Consider the following 21,746-nt stretch of genomic DNA (forward strand, 5'->3'; position numbering starts at 1 on the left):
GCGGTTTGCAAACGAAGTACATTAACGCCATCTGCAGGACTGAAGTGTGAACTCATTGGGATATAAATTTTTTAATTCTACTGTGTACATAAAAAATAAAAATAAAAAAACCAACACACCAAACCCCCAAACCAAAATTCCTCCCAATTTTAAATCCTGTTACAAGCTGAGTTTCTTTTAGAAAAGTCATGACAGCCTTAATTATATATTGTGTGAATAAGTCAATAAGTGTTTTGAGCTCAGTCCATTATTCAATGTCCTCTGTAGTTCTTTTCTTTTTTCAGAAAATTTCCTACATATCAGGAGTACATGTTTTACACTTTCCACTTCACTACAGTGTACACATCATCCTGTCTGGTGTTTTCCTTTTAACCTCAAGCATCTCTTTAACCTTGTGTGCCCTATCCTCAGCCTTGTTAGGATAGCTCCCCCTGCCGCCTCAGATTACTGTACCTTTAACAATCACTTCACACACTCTAATAATATAATTCATTTAATTTAAAGATTTTATACTGAAAACAAGATTTCATTGAAATCACTTTCTTATTTTCATTTGATGTACCTTCAATTGGAACAATGTATACTTAAATTATAGGAACTATCTGTTATGTGTTTGAATAATTCATTGAATAGACATAACTATTGATTAATTTATTAATCATTTATTTATTAATGATTATTAAAGTTTCATTTAAATTTCTTTCATTTAAGTTTAAATCATTCAGCAGATGCTTTTATCCAAAGCAACTTACAAATGAGGACAATGGAAGCAATCAAAATAAAAAAGAGCGCACGCACGCACACACACACACACACACACACACACACACACACACACACACACACACACACACACACACACAATAAATAAAAAGAAAACAAATAAACAGAATAGAAAAAGAATAGAGAAATCTGGTGTTATAGGCTTTTTTAAAAAGAAAACAAGCAGTTAGAAAACAAATAGAGTGCATGTCTTAAAGAGTAAAACAAACAGATAAAATAGATGACCAATTTAAGACATTCAAAAATATCTTGATTTTTTTCTACTATAACTATAGATTAGAAGTTACAAATTATTGAAACTATTGATTAATGACAACATATTATAGAAAATAAAAGACATGTTAAGGTAAACGTGTTTACTGCAGTGAAGTCTCTATGAATGACTCCCTAACTGTCCAATCGCAGACCGCACGGAAGTCTTATCAGCCAATCCGAACGCAGAAGGCGGGGCTTGTGAAAAGACAGGCGCTCTCTGTCTGGAACAGGAAGTGGAATCTGCTGCTGCTGTTGAGGGCTTGTAGCACTTTGTTCAGAAAGTTGGGCTGCCTTTGACGGCTCCGGAGCTTTGAAAGATGGACAGCCAAGGAAGAAAGGTGGTGGTTTGTGATAACGGAACAGGGGTACGTCCGCATCTCTAACACCTGGCATTTATATTTTGGTACGGCAGACAGACCCCAAACAGGAAGTCGTGAAAGCTTAGCGCAGCTGTAAGGAATGTCTGACAGCGGCGTTTACTCTGCCCTCATATTCTTCTCAGCTGAGATCTCTGTGTTATCCGACTCTAAAGTGATTCATGTTCTACATTTATCCTGTTTAAGACCCAGCGTTTACTTATTCCGCACACTGCATAAGACGCTAACAGCAGGCACAGTTCCTGTTAATGTGTCTTGATTTGGTGATTCGATCCTGATATATCGCAATATGATAATATAAATACAGTGGCACAAGTTAGTATTTCGTTTATGGGTCGGCTGCATGAGCATACACCGAGTTCTGCAGCTAGCAGGGTCTTAGCTTGCTCCAGTCAGTCAGCTGTTACCAAAATAGACTATTAAAATGAACTTTGCGTCGCTATGGTTACAGTTAATCTTTGCATGCTGCCTGTTATGAAATTATCCACTTGCTCTGATAACGCTTTGCATATCGAGGTTACTTCCTCACCTCGTCGTTAGAGTTAGTCTCGGTGGAAAGGTGTGCAAATCGAGTTTCACTAATGCTGGCGAGCATCTATCTCTGTAGATGATAAGAGCAAGTCATTATATATAATAGAATTGATGACTGATAGAATTTGCCCTGGAATTTGGGGGCGTGGTCTTATGTCCTGACGTCATGTTTGGCTAGTGGGTGACGTGGGCAGGTTTTTAACTCTGGAATCTGGAAATAATTGTTGTTCAGGAATATTTAGTGTCTTTTTTTTAGTAAATCAAACATGGTTTAGGTCAGGAAACAAGAGAGCCAGGCTCAGAAGGAAGTGATGTCACCTGTTAAAACCACAGCTTGCTTGTCCGGTGACCAATAAATGAGCCTGAAAGCACTCAGACCTTTTTTGGAATATGCTGATGTGAGAAACAGTTGATTGAGTTTAATGCGAACAAGTATTTTTTGGGGATGTTTGGTTCATAGAGCAGGTCCTGTCAGTGAAGGATAAAACCAGTCTGTTTCGAATGTTTTGGTCGGCTACGGATCTCGCTTTGGGTGGAGAATTACAGTTAAACATCTTAAACAATATAGTATGTTCTCAATAATTCAGTTGTTTAGTACACAGATCAGTCACTTCATTACATTCACATTAGTTTGTTGTTGCAGCAAGTCTTTAGGTCAAGAAACTATATTTCAAACAATTAAAAACACGTTTATAAAAATAAACAGATCGCTAAATTAACAATAGAATGCCACAGAAGTGAGACCTAAGACACAGAAACTCGTTGTAGGTCTGAAATTAGGTCTGTGGTTAACACAAGCCCAAGATATTTTCACATTTCATACTACAGCATAAAATTAATCAGTAGTACCCCACTTATTTTATTTTTTACCACACTTAAACTTATGTGTCTTAAAAAAAAAAGCAGTTGCTAAATGGGACTACAGAGGCTGTTGGTGACATTAAACTTCATCACGCCGAGCAGGAAAACTCATCGACTCATTATTTTGCTTTACAGCCTTATTGTGTTTATACTCGTGCTCCTGCGGTCTAACTCAAACTTTCCAGCATTTAGACTGGAAATAAAGAGTTGTCAGAAACTTTTTGGCGGTGGTGATACTGAAGTCATGCCACCATCGTATATTTCTTTCCAGCCTATAATTTGAGCTTTTTTACATCTGCCAAATGCATTTAGACTTCAGAGTTCATAAACAATGTGTTCAGCTTATCATGAGGAACAATGCAGAAGTACTGTTTGACTGGCAAATAATAGAAGCTGGACATTTTTTGTTTTATTTGGGCTGATATCAGTTCCGAACCCGCACACAAACTGAGCTGCAATCAGTTTCTAGAATACCATTTGTGTGGAAATATTATGAAATCTGTAAACAGGACAATAACAGAGGCCAGACAGCGACCACAGGTGAAGCAGGACAGAACAGACGTCATGCTGAACGTGTGCAGCGTCTTTGTTTGGATTGTGATTAAAATGTAGTGGTTACCTCTAATTTAAAGGCCAGTTCGACCGTAAAATGCAAATAATCAACAAATAAATTTGCTTAAAAAATGGCAGTCCTATATTGGAATCAGCCCAATTGCTTGTAAAAACAATCTGAATCAGCCTTTAAAAGATTATGATCTGTGCACAAAATATGTAAGAATAATAAACCTTTGTTGGTCACAGAGGTTATTTTCTGCGGCAATCAAAAAATCTGTGAATAAAAATCTGTTATGATTTTTCTTAAAGGAAACCAGGGTGATGCTTGCGTCTGTATTTTATAATTTTTTCTGTGTTATCGCAAAAAATCATCAAAAACTTAAATATGAGGAAATGTTCAAATGGTGATGGAAAAGTCATGTTAACTATCAAACTCTTACAGGGTTAATGACCCCAAAATAAGAAGTTTTTCTAATTATGCTCATCTGTTAAATGTTTAATAGTCTTGAAACTGCTATATGTGAGTGCAATCTAATTGATACTTTTATCTGGTAATCATAAACACTTGTAAAAGTCAAAGAAATCCGTAGGCCAAAAGGTGTGGGAACTCTATTAATAAATACATATTAACCTCGGCACCAGTGAACCATAACAGTGGCTAATTATCAACATGGAGTCAAAAATGAAGTTTTGTTTCACTGTCTTGTTGGCTTTCCTCTTTAAAGAATTAGAGGATGAACACAGCATTACTTTACTTGATTACTTTCCTCTCTCTCTCTCTCAATCATTTAGTTTGTCAAGTGTGGCTATGCCGGATCCAACTTCCCAGAACACATCTTCCCGGCTCTGGTGGGCAGGCCCATCATCCGCTCCACAGCTAAAGTGGGCAACATTGAGATTAAGGTGAGCTCCGCACTCAACCTCGACTTTCTGGCTGCTCAGATGATCCTTTTCTGAATGACAGTAGATAATACTACTCTGTCTATTGATGGATTGTCAAAGTTGATTTGTGAAACTCATTTAGCTTCGCTGTTTTAAAGTAAGCCTTCATTCTCTCCTGTTTGAACTTTTTTATACTTACACTCTTTCCTTCTTGTTCTTCACATGAAGTAGAATAACAAAAAAATGGTAAGTGCAGCCTGACGTGTGTTTTGTTTAACACTGATCGTGTTGCACCATGCAGTATTTCAAAAGTGTTTATATAGTAGTTTATTATTGAGCTTTGTTTTCTTTAATTTTGTGGAGTATCTCATTCCTTATAACCAGTGCTGGGGGATGTATCCAAAAAATATAATATACATTATACACAATATTCCATATATTGTGTATAATATTCAATGTTCAATATTCATACTGACAGTTTGAGTTTATTTGGACAGAATCAATCTATTCAGCTCAAATGTGGTTTATTTTTCTTAAGTTTAAATGTTGGCAAAATATGTTGTTAGTATTTGATATATCGCCCAGCCCTACTTTCTTGTTCTGTTTGTGTATTGATTTATCTAAAATGACATGGGGAATGAATCAGACTTTCTCACTAAAATTTAGCTGTTATAGTTTTTTTTTTGGTCTTGCATTATTTGTTTTCATACACCAATATTCACCACAGTGCATTGCTCAAAGTGCTCTTACGCTGCACTTTGTCTTCTGTTTCAAAGCTACAAATGTTTTTCACAGAACTTGGCAACTATTTAGATCCCCACCAGACATTAGAGCCTAATTTCCTCCTCCTCCTCTGGTCTGAAATAGATTTAGCAGAAGTTGGCCTTAAGATGCAGGGAAATGTTGATGTCTCTGCACTTCGTGTCCGTCTGTTGAGTGTCCTCTGGCATCTGTAATGTTTGAGGAACTAGAAGAAATCCTAAATAGATTCTGATGCTTTGGTGTTCACAAGATATTGTTTCACACACAGAGAGTTCCTCTTTTCGAGAAGCCTGCATTTCCCTTCTCAAATAAACAAAATGTTGCTGAAGCCGTGCTGTACCCAGGAAGTTAGTCAGACAGATGAAATAGAAGGACAGCAGGCCTCCATTGAAAACACATGGCACTACCAAACACATCCTGTAACCGGGCCAAAGAACACATGGTACTTGTGCACGGCGTGATAATCTGTACAATTAGAGGCCCACAGATTTGAAGAATGGGCCAAAATCACACCTGAGCAATGCATGCGACTAGTTTCTCTGTACGGGAGGCGTCTTGAAGCTGTCATTACCAAACAAAGGCTTTTGTATGAAGTACTTAATACATTTCAGTAAGCGTGTTCAATACTTTATCTCTGTGTCATTCCATTTCATTACACAGAACTTAATTTCTGAACTTTGTTTTGTTTTCTTTGTGTGTATGGATTAGTTGGGTTGTTACCGACATCTGGTGAAAATTTCATGTCGCTGTAATTACGGTCTTTATTGTATATGGGTTTTAAAGTCAATGAGTAGAGAAGCCTGTGAATGAAAATGACTAACACGTTGTGCATGCAGGCATGCTGGTTCTAGTGAACGAGTGCAGGATTTGTCTGTACGCTCATCTCACCCCAGCGGCCGTGTTTACTGTGCTTGAGCTTTCCACGAGCTGTAACATGAGGCTTGCCTCATACTGTAACTCTGCACAGACTGTGGATGGGCTGTGACAAATCTGGGACGTGAGATTCCTGGGGCTGTGCATCTGTTGTGGAAATGCTGATGCTGGGCTGCCACATTGAAATGTTTTGGTGGATACTGACCTCGGGTTTCGTCATCATAGCCTCGAGGTGAGGTGGTTTTTCTAACCTGTGACCTGTGATTGCTTCAGGATCTGATGGTGGGAGACGAAGCGAGTGAGCTGCGCTCAATGCTGGAGGTCAACTATCCCATGGAGAACGGCATCGTCAGGAACTGGGATGACATGAAGCACTTATGGGATTACACCTTCGGTCCGGAAAAGCTCAAGATCAACTCACGCGACTGCAAGATCCTCCTCACAGAGCCTCCCATGAACCCCACCAAGAACCGTGAGAAGATCATAGAGGTGTGTAGTAGACCATTCATGTCTATCACTCCAAGGTGCATTTCACCACATAATTCAAATAGAAATAAAAAAAAAAAAGATATATATATATATATATATATATATATATATATATATATATATATATATATATATATATATATATATATACACACTTTACTTTCCATGCATTCAAATGTAGCATACCTTCCTAAGTTTGTATTCTATTGCTGTAATGATGATTTGTACGAGTTTCTTATTACCGTAGTGCAAAATGACCTCTTTTAGTGTGAAATCTATCCAGATTCAAAACCTAACTTAAAAGGTAATTCAAGTATCTGATTTGGAAATTAGTATGACACAAGTTTGGCCTAGCCTCCCAATAGTTAGGACAGTTTTGATGCCACAAACTGTGAATATAGACTACCATTCAAAAGTTTAGCGACTCTAAAAGAAAAAAAAGAAAAAAACATTAGGCCTACATTATCCACTTTATTATCCAAGAGCGGGCGCTGGTATTTGTAACTTGAATGCATAGGGCTTCCAGTTATTTTTAGCTGTACAAAATTGCTGCTTAATGTTGCAAACTGGTATTTGTTATCATATTATATTATTTGAATGTAGTATTGTAATCATTACACTGGTTTGTAGCTCAAATAGTTTTAGCGTTTATTGCTTCTTTTTCACTATAGTGGCTGTATAAATGAGCAACAGAACTATTCAGAAAGGAAATCTTTTTGAACTGGGCTAATAAGGGGTCTGGTGTTATTATAATGATTTTTCTTAATATTTCTTACGTTCATTTGTCTTTGTGTTTGTCCCACTGTCCTTCAGGTCATGTTTGAGACATACCAGTTTGCAGGTGTTTACATCGCCATCCAGGCTGTTCTGACACTTTATGCTCAAGGTGAGTTATCCACTGTTTTAACTTCAACATGTTGATTTGGCAAACATTTTATTGTACCTAGTGTGTCAACTATCAGTGCGCCACTTATTTCAGAGGTTGTATCAGTATTTGTCTGTTGTGCTACACCCAGGCCTGTTGACAGGGGTGGTGGTGGATTCAGGCGATGGAGTCACCCACATTTGTCCTGTGTATGAGGGCTTCTCTCTGCCGCATCTTACAAGGAGACTGGACATTGCAGGACGGGACATTACACGCTATCTCATTAAGGTGCACAATATTTCAGTTGACATGCTACAGCATCTTTTTTAAAACGATGTTATTGTTAAGTATCTAATTTAACTTTGTTTTGATTTCCTCATTTGACACGTCAGACCTTAGATGTCCCACATTACCCTAAATTGCCCTATTTACACATTTAAGCAAACCTTTTGTATTATTCAGCCCTAGGGGCCACGTTTTTGTGTTTAAAATTCAGGGTCGTGGAATGACATGGATAAAAAAAAATATGATATAGGGTGGGGGAACTACGATTTTCCTATTGGGTTTTATAATGGGGTTTTTCAATTTATGAGTAAAATAAATCCTGTGGTAAACATAACTTGACGATACGTTTACGTTTTGTTCTAAAATGTAAATTACTTGCATCCATACTCAAAACACAAATTCTGAAGCAGTTCTGTTCATTTTTGAAAACGTATGTTTTTATTAAGTAACTAGATAAGAATGTTTTGGATGTGAGTGTGTGCGGTTTACGGTTATGTAAAAGTATCGTCAAGACAAAAATGTCATTATAAAAGCCTGCAGATAAGTTGCATCGGTGTGTTAAGTCATATTTTATTACAACATTCAGAAATAATGTAAAATACTGATATACAAATAAACTTGGGTTCATGTACCTCTCTCGTTCAGCACACTTTGTGCATGTTTTGGATGCTTAATGCTGATTGAATTATTTAAGTCACAGCACATTTCAGATGATACAAACCATGACTTATATTCCTTAAAATGTGGTAAATGTTTTTTTTTTTTGTCACAGTTGCTCTTGCTGCGAGGTTACGCCTTCAACCATTCGGCAGACTTCGAGACGGTACGCATGATGAAGGAGAAGCTCTGCTACGTGGGATACAACATCGAGCAGGAACAGAAGCTTGCTCTGGAGACCACCGTACTGGTGGAGTCCTACACGGTCAGTTTTATGTGACACCGGGAGGAAATTTACAAACCGTTTTAACACAAGCTTGCGTTCTGAAAGGGTGTTAACGGCCTGCGGGGTGAAAGTATCCTTCTCGCTGAGATGTTCGAAAGTTACACTTCAAATGTTACAGTATGTGAGGCTGAAGTTTTTCTGGCTGGGGTTTTTAGTGTGTGGTTTCACAAATTTCCCGCTGGGACGAATTAGTGTTTTGAGTTTCTATGGTAATATGCTCTTTGGATTGGATTTAGCAGCAGGGAAATTCTTCAGTCTACACTTTGACATCCTGTCTGTGAGACGCCACACTCTGCTGGATTCTGATTGGCTGCTGGATGTGTGATTAAGCAGAGCGGCCTCAAGGGGGCAGCGGCAGCTCTGTGCAAAGTTCCTTCTTTACTCTGAGTTTGTAGGCATGGGTGTGGTGTTTCTTTTGATTTCCTTTCTAAACCTTTTCTTTAAAAAAAGAAAGACTCAAACGAGCAAGTTTTGAAACAAGGAGGGTTGTGTGCTTAACCAGCATGTAACATCATTTCCTGCGTGGCCACAGTCCTTCCCCAGCTGGGAAGCTCTGCGTTTCCGACCTCTGGACACTCCTCAATGGGCTCTTTATGTACTCATAGCCCTTTTCTCATTAGTCATCGGGGTTATGCTCGGCTGTGGGTTACCCTTCAGACCTGAGACTTTGCTCAGTGCAGCCAGTCTAACACGAACATCTCATGATCAAGGTCAATTTGAAGTTGTGAAGCATGTGATAAGAAACCAGACAAATGTTGACACGAGGTGTGGTTATATCCCACAGCATTTATCAGCTCGGTTACTTATCAGAAATCATAAAAACATGCTGATTTCCTGTTGCTGCTGTAGATAGTTTAATAATGCAAGTCACAAATCACTAAGAAATTAATACTTTTATTCTGCAAGGATGCATTGAATAAATCAAATGTGACATATAAGTAATTTATATTTTGTTACAATAGGTTTCTGTTTTTAAAAAAAGTTCTTTTGAGCTTTAAATTTACCAGAGAATCCTAAAATATATATATCACAGTTTCTGCAAAATATTTAAGCAGCACAACAGTTCTAATCACTGATATTAGTAACGAAATTAATACTTTTATTTAGCTAAGTGACTGTAAAGACCTTTAAATTGTTACACAACAGTTTATTTCAAACAAATGCTTTTTTATTATGATTTTCTCAAAGAATATTGAAAAAAATAATAAAATTTGCATAAAATATTAAGCAGCACAATTGTTTTCAAAACTGAAAATAAGAAGAAATGTTTCTTGAGCAGCAAGTCTGCATATTAGAATGATTTCTGAAGGATCATGTGACACCCGAATCAAAGACTGGAGTAATGAGGCTGAAAATTCACCTTTGCATCACAGGAATAAATGAAATTTTAAATTATATTCATATGAAAAAAGTTATTTTTAATTGTAATAATATTTTATAACATTACTGTTTTTAATGCATTTTTGATCAAATAAATGCAGCCTTGAAGAGCATAAGGGACTCATTTGTATTTGCAACAACATGAAAGTTGAATGAATTCAATTTTTGGTGATTTCTTTAAGAAAAAATAATACCTAATATTGTTAACAATACCTATTAATTAACAGCAATGTTTACTAAAAAGTACGATGCATTTATGAATTATAACACTAACCTTGCTGAATTTAATACTCCGTTTAATTAAAAAATAGGGGTGGATTGTAAATCTCATCTAATGACGTCTTTAGGGAAGCAGTCATTTTATATAAGCAGCAATAGCATCAGAAGTTTATTGTGACTTTTTAAAGTATTGGCAGCCCTATTTAAATGTTCAATAAAGCTCTTTATATTTATGAATTGGCAGCAGTGTTGGGTAAGTTACTTTCAAAAAGTAATTAGGAGCTCTCACTCGCGCCGACTGCCCCAATGCCTATTCAGCATGTTGAATCGGGCAAACTACTGCCGACGAGAGCCAATGAGTGGAACACACCAAACAAACTATCCCAACCATCGCTCTCGTCGGCCCAACGTTGGTCAACGGCTGACCGTTGGCTTGGTGTGTCCCAGCCTTTAAAATCCCTATAAACATTAAAGCATAGACAATAGAAATTAAACAATTTGTTCTTTCAATTTGAGTCAAACGTATAATAGATCGCACTGTTCTACTGAGGTGAATTCTGGCTTATTAATCGTAGCAAGTCTTCTTTCAAAAACGATGAAAATTAGATGAATCTTGATTTTTTTTTTTTTTTTTTTTAATCAATGTTTTTGTATCTAGGTGAGGGCTAGGTGAGGGTTTCCATGCAGGTGACTGCATATAAAGAGCTCAGATACGGGAAAGACTGTACCTTGCTTAATTTCATATGGATTACATACAGACACTTAATGTCAGCTCGTTAGGTGTATAAGACAGCTGTCCACACAGTCTGTATCTTCCATTCCAACCTCTCCCACCACCATGGGCAAGACCAAAGGGCTGTCAAAGGATGTCAGAGACAAGATTGTAGATCTGCACAAGGCTTGAATGGGCTACAAGACCATCAGCAAGAAGCTTGGTGAGAAGGAGACAACTGTTGATGTCTGGTCTGGAGCTGTGTGCAAGATCTTGCTTCATGGGGTGAGGATGATCATGAGAAAGATGAGGGATCAGCCCCGAACTACACGGGAGGAGATAGTTAATGGAACACCATCTCTACAGTCAAGCACGGAGGTGGAAACATTATGCTTTGGGGCTGTTTTCTGCTAAGGGTACAGGACGACTTCACCACACTGAGGGGCAAATGGACGGGGCCATGTACTGTAAAATCTTGGACGAGAAGCTCCTTCCCTCAGCCAGAACACTGAAGATGGGTCATGGGTGGGTCTTCCAGCATGACATTGACCCGAAACATACTAGCCAGTCTCCAGACCTCAATCCTATAGAAAATCTGTGGAGGGAGCTGAAACCTCTAGTTGCCAAACAACAGCTAAGAAACCTTAAGGATTTAGAGAGGATCTGTAAAGATGAGTGGATTAAAATCCCTCCTGAGATGTGTGCAATCCTGGTGACCAACTACAAAAAACGTCTTACCTCTGTGCTTGCCCACTGTAATCAGATAATATCCGTTTTCGATTTAAATTAGTTCATTTAAAAGTAGACACTTCAAGCTTTCTATAGACATGTTTCTCATTTCTCTGTATCAAGTATTTCCTGAATTTCGTTTCATATTTGTGATCCATAGAAAGTTGCTCACGGAGACCGAGCCGGCAGAAACAGCACCCTGTTTGTTTTGTTTATTTTACAAAAGCACAATGTTTTGTTGTTATTGTCAGTGTACACAAATAAAAGTAGGCCCTTTTTAGATTTGATTGATTTTAGTCTTATCTGTTTCTCAGGAAAACCTGAAAGTGAATGCACCAGCGTGCAGAGGGTTTAAGACGCTGCATTCAACTTTATCTTTAGATTGTTAATTAAGATTTCAAGTCAATATTAATGTTAGAACTGTTGAAATTATTTACAGTATGTAACTCAAGTACTTTTTAAGTAACTGTAATTAAATGATCGAAAAATGAACAGTAATCCCTTACTTTACTTTTTCAGTGAATAAGTTTTCGTATTCTCTGTTCTCCAGCTCCCTGATGGCCGGGTTATTAAGGTAGGAGGGGAGCGCTTCGAGGCCCCAGAAGCTCTGTTCCAGCCCCACCTCATTAACGTGGAAGGGGTCGGAGTGGCTGAGCTTCTCTTCAACACCATTCAAGCAGCAGACATTGACACCAGGTGAGCTCTGATTCCACACCCACCGGTTGCTGGTAGGATCCTCCCTCCGGTATACACTACACAGTTATGTGACATTAAAATAAACAGAGCATCATCTAAAGATCGTTTTGTCATTTCAGTAACTTCACCCTTCACCCCTCCAGTATCAATGAAGCTGACTGTGTGTTTTATCTGTGCTTTCCTTCTCGCTCTGTCTCTCTGTCCCTCAGGTCTGAGTTCTATAAACACATTGTTCTGTCAGGAGGATCCACCATGTACCCTGGTCTGCCCTCTCGACTAGAGAGGGAACTTAAACAGCTTTATCTGGAGCGGGTGCTGAAGGGTGACGTTGACAAGCTCTCTGTAAGTTTGCCATTTCTATGCACATGTAAGCGTGTCACTCAGCAGACAGAAATAACCTATTTGCATCTGAGTTTGAACTTCTTCGCAAGTAGGGCTGTGTGATGTAGTGATTATTCACAACGATTTAGCAACATTGTGAAAGTGTCAAAGAGTCAGTGTTTAAATCAATGTAAAGATGGTTTACTTATAGTTCACTATAGTTGCTTTAAAAAAAAAAGAAAGTTTAAAATAAGTTTGTATTTTTGGTGAGTATCGTACTGAAGGAGGAAAAAACATTCAGAGGCCTAAATTGAGCAAAAATTTGCAATTTAGTGGAGCTGCTGATAATTATATGGCCAAAAGGTAAGAACTTCTCATAGCTTGTCATATAAATAAATGAAAGTACTTACATAAAATGCATATGAATGTCCAAAAATCTAAAATTATTCACACACCAGATGTAATTTTTATTTTTTTACTAGTGGGTGCAGGACACTACAGTTTATTTATGTAAGTGAGGATAGCAAAATAAAGTAAACTGACATATTATACCCAAAAATTCTTCATACGCTGGACTACCAGTAAAACTGATAAACAATTTGGGACCAAAAATGATTCAGACACTTTGACCTAACCATGTTTTGCTTAAGTGTTTTTCTTTCATTGCTAATGCAACCCTTTTTACACCACAGACTGCACAAAATGAAGCATTGCTTGGAAATTAGTTGACCTAAATTGGTATTATCTAATTGTGTACATAAATTTATCCGCTTACAGCTATTCAACCGAATTTACTGCATACCTTTCTATCAAAGTTATCTGACACTATCAAGATGAATTTGTTCTGACACAGAGATCTTGTCATATTTTATTACCATTTTCTAAACTATAGCGAATAAACTGTGATAATGTGAGAAATGTTGAAGGTGTCTGAATAATTTTTGGTTTGACTCTATCTTCAAATAAAATGTCATTGTAAAATGATATTTAAATGCTTAGGTTTATGATCAAAAGTCTATAGGTTTTAGTGTGAGGTAAAACATATAATGCAGTGCAATACAATGACGATTGATTTTTAATAGAAAATGTAAATAATGTAATCAAATAAACCTAAGTTTCTTCAGTCCAGTAAATATTCATACTGAAATATTACTAAAGGTTATTCTTACATTTACTCTATAAAAATCAGCAAATTGAAATGCGAACCGCAACCTGTCTTTACAATTATACTAAAAGGCTGTAAACTTTTAAGGCATGTAGTAGATTACAGATTTTCCACTTGAAATTTGCTTATCAGATATGATAAAGTAGGCTTTATAGGGTTAATCTGGGACAGAAGGGAGTATGTAAAAACGCTCAGATGTGTTGTAATGCCTCCTGTGTACCAGCAGGTGGGGCTGCATCACACCACCAAACCTCCCGGGTTACACACAACGCCCCACACTGCCCAGCTGAGCTCCATCTCATTTAAAACCTGGCCACTGGCCTGGAAAAGCATTTTGGGGACCCGCGGAGTGGGCCGCACGTCGGCCCTCTATACATAGACGATCAATTACAGATGGCATGCCCGATACGGTCGAGCGGCGTGTCTGTCTGCTTATCCCCAAACTGTGTTTAAGGCAAATTAAAAAGCAATCGACTTTACACGAAGGCCTCCATGAGACCCTTTCAGCCACCTGTTTATAGCCCGTTCAGGGTCTGAACACGGGCTCCGTGTACACCGTACACCTCATTATTCTCCCATTTGGGTTTGCCGCTCGATTCCCAACCGGACAGTGTGCTTTTAATGTGTGTTGTAAAGAGATCCATTCAGAGCGTTCGTTCGTATGTGGGTCAGTGTCCGTTCTGTTCCACTCCCCTGAAATTCTGCTCACGCTGTCTGTTTAATACCCCCATAGAAATTCAAGATCCGGATCGAGGACCCTCCCCGCCGCAAGCACATGGTGTTCCTGGGTGGGGCGGTGCTGGCTGACATCATGAAGGACAAGGACAACTTCTGGCTGACGCGGGAGGAGTATCAGGAAAAGGGTGTGCGCGTTCTGGAGAAGCTCGGCGTCACCGTCAGATAAACACGGAAAAAACATCCCATGGCCCCAGCATCTCTTTTACATCCCCTGTCTCTTCTGTTCTGCCAGTGAATCGTGTCCTCGGGTGTGGATTATGGAGGCTACTGGTGGTTTTCTATTGTGTTGTGTTTGGTCCACTCTCCCTGCACTGATATATATGACCCCGGACCACAAAACCAGTCATAGGTCACACAGGTATATTTGTAGCGATAGCCAAAAATACATTGATATGGGTCAAAAGGATCGATTTTCCTTTTAGGACAAAAAATCATTAGGATAATAAATAAAGATATTTAGTAAATTTCTAAACTAATTTTTAAATTAGTGATATGCATTGCTAAGAATTTCATTTGGACAACTTTAAAGGTGATTTTCTCAAATTATTTTTTTTGCACCACAAAATAGTAATATCTCGGTTCAGATATGGTCCTATCCTAACAAACAATACATCAATGGAAAGCTTATTTATTCAGCTTTCAGATGATGTATACATCTCAGTTTAATAAAGTTGACTATTATGGTGGTCCAGGGTCACGTGTTTGTGTGCTGTTGGCACAGCATTAGTGGCGTGATCGTGGTCATTCCTGCTTTGCAGTACATGTTCTTGTCCCCTTCATATAATGTAGAATATAAATATAATTGATATCATTTATATATACTACCATTCAAAAGTTTGGGGTCGCTAAGATTTTATAAATAGTGTTTTCTGCTCACCAAGGCTGCAGTTATTTGATCAGTAAAATATATAAAAAAAAAATAATAAAAAAGAAATTTGGTGAAATATTAATACAATTTTACTGTTTTCGGTTTTAATATATTTTAAAATCTATTTTATTCCTGTGATGCAAAGCTGAATGTTCAGCATCATTACTGCAGTCTTCAGTGTCACATGATCCTTCAGAAATCAGTCTAATATGCTGATTTGCTCGTCATCAATGTTGAAAACCATTTTGCTGCTTATTTTTTATTTTTGTGGAAACCATGATACAGGATTGTTTTTTCAGGATTCTTTGATGAATAAAAAAGTTTTGTTTCGTTTTCATAATGATGTAAAAGTCTTTACTGTCACTTTTAATCATTATAATGTATTCTATATATTAGTATTCATTTCTTTCAAAAAATCTAAATAAATAAATCCTACTGACCAATCTTACAAACTTTTGAACGGTAGTGTATACTATAAATGACAAATTATAAATGTATAAATATCTTGAATAAAATTTGAAACTCTGTTTTTAAAGTTAAAATTTCAAATTAATTTTAGTTTTTGCAGCATCATGATTAAGTGTACATGGATGTTTTCGTTCATTTCACCACTTGTACTGTGTAAAGGCCCGTTCACACCAAAAACACTTAACTATAAAGATAACGATATTAGCGTCCACACCAGCGAATTATATCGTCTGTTTATAAATTCTCCAGCTCGTTATCGCAGAACTGATTCTGATTGGCTGTCAATGTTTGTATCGTTCATCAGCTGGAAAAAAAATTGCGATTCCAGAGATATCGTTTCTCTGTGCCTTTATCGTTAAAGTTATGGTGTGGCCTCTGCTATTCTTTAATACTGAGAACGATTTTTAGAACTGTATCTTTATCGTTATCTTCATAGTTAATGTGCATAATTAATTTTTGAAATGTTTTAAACTAAACATTTTCATTTTCCATCTTGCTAGTCTTTTCCATGATCTGCTGAACTAACAAAACGCCAGTTCCTTCGTTTAGGAAGTGGCCTCTTTAAATATTAGCAGTTAATTTAATGAATTCTGTGATGTTTTGTCATTCGTGGTTTTTATGAAATTATGATATCATCAAAATCACAAACAATTTCTTTGAAGTGTCAATTCCTTTCTGAGCTCTTTCTTTCCGACGTGTTAGGCAGGTTTCCTGTCATTTGTCTGAATAATGAATTTTTAATGAATGACATTTAAGTGTCTGAAAGGACTTTTGCAGACAGTACTGCATGACAGAAATGACCCAATCAGCAAAGAGCAATATTTAACATCAAAGCTTACGCATGTTAATGACAGGCTCCATCATCACGTCTGTATTACTGCTGACTATTATAAGCTGTAATGAATCCTCTCCGCACCCTGTTCACCATGAGATGTGTTTCCGGTGACAGAGACACACACGTGTTATCATCAGTGTGTAATGTAAGGGCAGTTCTCTGCCAGTGTTACAACAACTGTATCTGAGCAGCCCAACCTTACTCTGGTCATGGAGCTTTAGCCCTGTAGCTGAGGGAAGCCTTTCTGCTCTTTCTGTCTGTCAGTGTGTCATGTGTTCTCCAGAGTAACAAGAGGGCCTCGCGTTACTCACAAGTGTTTGTTATTATTATTATTTAGCATTTTGAGAGTTTGGACTGAGAGTCTGTGGGATTTTTACTAATGTATTTATCAAGCAGGCCAGTCTTTGAAAATTATTTTAGCATTCTTCAACATACTGGTTTCAACACCTTCAACTGAAGTTTTATGTTGCTCATATATATATATATATTAAGAAGATGGGATTTGTTTGAATTCTATTAGTTCCTTTGTTATTGTAATTATTGCTGTTGTTGCTTTATTTTTACTTTTTTATTAATTTTCTCTTGCAGTTCTGTGTCTGGCATAGAATAAAACAGTCTTCTGCAAAATGAGTCAGACAGTTGCTTTTATGCTGTTTTTATGTAAATGGGGTTAGAAAGTAAATCAGATATGGTTAATATTGTTTGGGACTGATTGTTTATGGGCATGCATATAGTACATAACAAAAACATTGATAATTGAGGTATCTGCTTCTTATTGTCTCATGCATATATTTGAGACCCCATCTATTATTTAAAATATTTTTATCCAGTGCCAAGCACAATTTATGTAAGTGGGTTATTATTATTATTAATATTATTTATTCTTTTTTTTCTGAATGCCTATTTTAAATAAAGAAATTAATATATATATATATATATATATATATATTATATAATATTATTATAATATATATAAATTAATATATATATATATATATATATTTTTTTTTTTTTTAATTACCCCAATCCATACTCAAATCCAAAAAGAGGACAATTTAACGTTCTGTAAATGTTTCACCAGTTTTCCGGTGATCAAACATTTGCCGGGGACTGCCAGTGAAATGTCACATGGTCATGAAGAAGGCATCACAATGGTGTTGTTATCTTGAAGTATGACTGAAATCACTGTAATTGTGGATTGTGATAACCAAGGTAGTTATGTATTGTTGAGTGTTCGAAGTTTCGAAGTGTATATGGCCTGAAAAAGCACCTTCCTGATTACTTTATGGCATCTGAGATACTCGGATAAGATTTCCAAATGGTGCTTATGGGCAAGTGCTGGCAGCTCTCTCTGTAAGTCGTTGTGTAGTGTGTAGTGTAAAGTGATTTCATGAAGAATGCTTCTAAGGAAGCCCTGATTTAAAGTGATCAGTGAGGAATTTGGACACTCGCTGGTGACCGTAGCCCTCAGTTCTCAAAATAGCTCTCCAGTCCCTTGATCAAAGCATGTCTAATCCTCAGCTTTCCCTCCGAGTCAGAAGTTACAAAGATAAGGAGTCTGTGCTGTCCACCTTTGACCCTGATTACACTTTTTAGAGGAAGTGATGCGCTAAAGTAGCACTTCAAAAGCCTTTGTTGTTGTGCAATGTTAGAGATCACTGCTAACATAAGGTGGACAAAACAAAACAAACACAAAACATGAAAAAAGATGAATTATTTCTACAACTGTGTTGACAAATAGGCAAATTCAGAAATATGTGGAATCATGGATAATATCCAGTTAATGTAAGCTTTTGCTATGACTGTGCATGGTTTATTTGAAAACGTTTCAACAGTTCAGTGATGTTTATTCACTAAAAGACCAAAAGACACATGCTTTTTCTTTTTATGTTATGATGCACTGTTTTTTATTCATTTTACTGAAGATCAAGAAGCCAAGCACATCTGTATCAAATTACAGAAGTTATTAAGGTTCCAGTTCCATTTAAATCATAACATGTAAAAAATAAAAATAAATTTCAAAAAATGAAAAGAGAAAAACAAAAAACTTTTCTAATTCCCAATCCGTAATAACAAAGTTATAAAAACATTAAATCGGGGTTTATAAATATATTCTTTTTTATTTTTAATTTTTTTTAATGTGAAATTCTACATAAAATTCAACAAAATTATTTGGAATCAGAAGTCGGATAATAACCAGTTCATGTAAGTTTTTGCTATAACTGTGCATTTCCAATTCCATTTAAATCATAATAATTAAAAATAATAACTGAAAGGAGAAAAAAATATATACTTTTCTAATTCCTAATCCTTAATTACAGAGATATTAAAACATTAAAACAGGGTTTATGTTTTCCAAACATATTCTGTTTTTTTTTAAAATGTGAAATTCAACATAAAATTCACAAAAAAAAAAGAATCTTAGAGACTAAATAAAGTGCTGCATGAAAACGAAAAATAGTCTGATAATTATTTTTATTTTTTACAGCAAATGTTATATGAAACAAATGCATTCTTTTTTAAATACAAATAATAATGAAGATGATGATGAGGATGATGATAAAGTTTTAGCCTAAATCCATGAATACATGAATGTAAAATGTAAAACTAGGACACAAATATGTTTTGAAAACTGTCTGTACAGTTTTACTTGAGTTTTTGTTTGTTTTTTGCTTTGTTTTTTGTTTTGTCTTGCTAAGGTTTTTTTTTTTGTTGTTGTTGTTGTTTGCTGTTTTTTTTTTTTTTTTTGCGTATGTTCCTTTTGTTTTTTGTTAGTTTTTTTCGTTCGTCGTGACTCGTGCAACTTAAAGAGAGTCAGTGTAGCATTCCGTCTCCTTTAGGAAACAACACACGGCGGATTCTTGATATACAAGATGTATGAACGTGAGAATTAGCCAATATGCACAATCTAACACTTCTTTAGACAGCCTGTGATCATATTTCGATCAGCCTTATAACCAGACTTTCTTCCAAACAGTCTGCTCCGTAAAACGATTCCCTCTGATTGAAAAGGCGTGCGTCCAGCGGCGTGACGTCATCGCTTCCGCCCCCCCCGCGCGCGCGGCCGCTGCACAGTAATCCAACATGGAGTAACCAGAGATGGGGCTCGTCGGGGCCACCCTCAGCAGCACCAGCGCGGATCTCATCTGAGCGACTCTCGGAAACACGCTGTAGCACTCAAACCGTGGGACATTATTCGGCGGATCTGATTTAGCCTTCTTTTATTCCAAGATCCTCCGAGGTTTTCAACAGCAACTGGTTAGACCTAGTGAAAAAAGAAGAGAAAAGAAAGAAAGAAAGAAAGAAAGAAAGAAAGAAAGAAAGAAACGAAAACCCATCGGAGACGAGGAGAGGAGAGAGAGAGAGACAGAGAGAGAGAGCAACAAGAAGACACACTACAGCGGAGAGAAATGTGAGGGATTATTGGGAAAAGAGTGGCATAAAGATGACGAACGACCAGAGTGCACCCGCTGTGGGATTTGTTTGAGAAAAATGATTGAAGAAACACCCCCAAACGAGTAAGTACCTGGAAATAAATGTGTTTTTTGGAGGGTTCGTCCACATGTCACATCTCTCACGGTGTAAGACAGTCAGATGACATCTGAAAACAGTGCTGGAAAGTTTTGCTGAACAATTTTACGTTGAAATGTTGTCAGCGGAGGGGCACTGATATCGTCTGAAGAGGAGGAGGAGGAGGGAGGCGGATTGGGGTGGATCGGAAATATCTGGTAAAGGGATCTGATGTTTTAAAGGCCCTTCCTTGAGCTTTCCTCGGTGTTTACGCGTCACATGTTGTTTTGCGCAGCAGAGCCATTTTGTTTGTTTGTTTTATGAGCAGGAGAGCTTGCTTTAACATTGCCAGGACATTGAAACCGTGATGGTTTTATGTGTTCTGGAAAGTCTTGCAGTGCTCGGATGATATATCCGCCATTTGTTTCTTCTCGTCAGGCGCTTTTCAATCGTCCTCATTTGCATATAGTGCTTCATTCATAAAAACACCCTTTGACTTCGTTGGCTCGCTGACAGTGCGTTAACATGCATGAGGAATAATAGTCGTTTAGTCAGCTAAATTGGGCCTGGAAGCGTTACGAATGTTTCTCTGCGACGAATAACAGGTTTTTGATGCAGTTTTAACTCGCCTCCACGTCTCACGTTTTTGTTTCTCGCCGACTCCAAGGTGGGCTAGCGCTACAGGCCACGTGTTATTGGTCATGTCCTCCGCTTTATTTCCTAACGTGCTGTCCTTCTGTGACAGAACTGCTGTCACACGTTATCAGTAGTGTCCTGGCGGATGTCAGACGGAAGGGCGAAGGGCAGAGGAGGTGCTGTTTGCGCTCATTCATAAAAGCGGTAACCTTCAGCAGCTCCATTCATGACTGCAGCGATCGCTCCGGCGATAAGAAAACACGACTTCACACGTGCTTGTCAACAGCGTGCTTATTAAATAAACACACAGACAGGTGCGACTGAAAGCGGAGTTGCTCTGCAGTTGCTGACCAAGCGTATTTACTAAAATGCCAGCTATTTCAGTGCTTGTTACTACAATAAAAAAGCGAGAAATAAACATTTATAACGAGTTTATTCACGTTGATAAATATTAAGAAATGCATGTATAAGTGGTAATCATTTTCAACAAAAAGTCTAGTTAGAAATACTATGTAATAACATTTAAACTAATCATTTGATACAATACACCTATTTTGTGCATGCTGTTATTATGTATCTATAGGCTATATAAAATACCTGCATGTAATTACATCTATATTTACACTTTTGACCCTATACCCTACCCCTTAACCCACCCATAAACCCTAACATAACCATATCCCACTTTGATATCAGCAAAAGTGTTTTTTTAATACCGTATGTGAACACAGTAAGTGCATTGTACCAAACAACAACAATGATAATAGTAATTAGCATTATTATAATAGATTATTTATTATTTTACTTAAGTACATAGTAGTTAAAGACGTTTAGTATAAAATAGGACCCTGCAATAAAATAGTTACGGCCACTGTATTTCATCGAAACATAAAATAAAATGAGTGAAATATTCCTAAAGCTTCTTAAAAAGTAATTGCAGTAACTCGTGATACATGTTCATGTACAAGATGCCATGTTATTTAGGGCCTTGTTCCCCAATAGGACGAA

At 37.2% G+C, this 21,746-nt stretch overlaps 2 protein-coding genes across 2 annotated transcripts in view; both read left to right on the forward strand.

Moving 5' to 3' along the window:
• The first annotated feature begins 1,244 nt into the window (after positions 1 to 1,244).
• LOC109061436 (actin-related protein 2-B) lies at positions 1,245 to 15,026 on the forward strand. Its single transcript, XM_019078544.2, has 9 exons — positions 1,245 to 1,403; positions 4,155 to 4,265; positions 6,153 to 6,368; positions 7,182 to 7,254; positions 7,385 to 7,521; positions 8,291 to 8,440; positions 12,052 to 12,197; positions 12,407 to 12,539; positions 14,417 to 15,026. The coding sequence occupies exons 1-9, from the start codon at positions 1,356 to 1,358 to the stop codon at positions 14,585 to 14,587; spliced, it is 1,185 nt and encodes a 394-aa protein (XP_018934089.1). The 5' UTR covers positions 1,245 to 1,355; the 3' UTR covers positions 14,588 to 15,026.
• Positions 15,027 to 19,386: 4,360 nt separating this feature from the next.
• LOC109061430 (sprouty-related, EVH1 domain-containing protein 2-like) overlaps positions 19,387 to 21,746 on the forward strand; it is a 36,580-nt gene continuing 34,220 nt past the window's right edge. Inside the window, exon 1 of the mRNA XM_042736370.1 lies at positions 19,387 to 20,110. Within this exon, the coding sequence (XP_042592304.1) occupies positions 20,085 to 20,110 (26 nt within the window). The 5' untranslated portion in view covers positions 19,387 to 20,084. The remainder of the gene's footprint in view (positions 20,111 to 21,746) is intronic.

This window comes from Cyprinus carpio, chromosome B13 (genome assembly GCF_018340385.1).
Source record: "Cyprinus carpio isolate SPL01 chromosome B13, ASM1834038v1, whole genome shotgun sequence".
Classification (NCBI taxonomy): domain Eukaryota; kingdom Metazoa; phylum Chordata; class Actinopteri; order Cypriniformes; family Cyprinidae; genus Cyprinus; species Cyprinus carpio.

Coding starts and splice junctions, on each gene's coding strand:
- LOC109061436 (XM_019078544.2), top strand. CDS start 1,356: ATGGACAGCCAAGGAAGAAAGGTGGTGGTTTGTGATAACGGAACAGGG. Junction 1,404..4,154: donor TTTGTGATAACGGAACAGGG/GTACGTCCGCAT, acceptor TCAATCATTTAG/TTTGTCAAGTGTGGCTATGC. Junction 12,540..14,416: donor GTGACGTTGACAAGCTCTCT/GTAAGTTTGCCA, acceptor ATACCCCCATAG/AAATTCAAGATCCGGATCGA.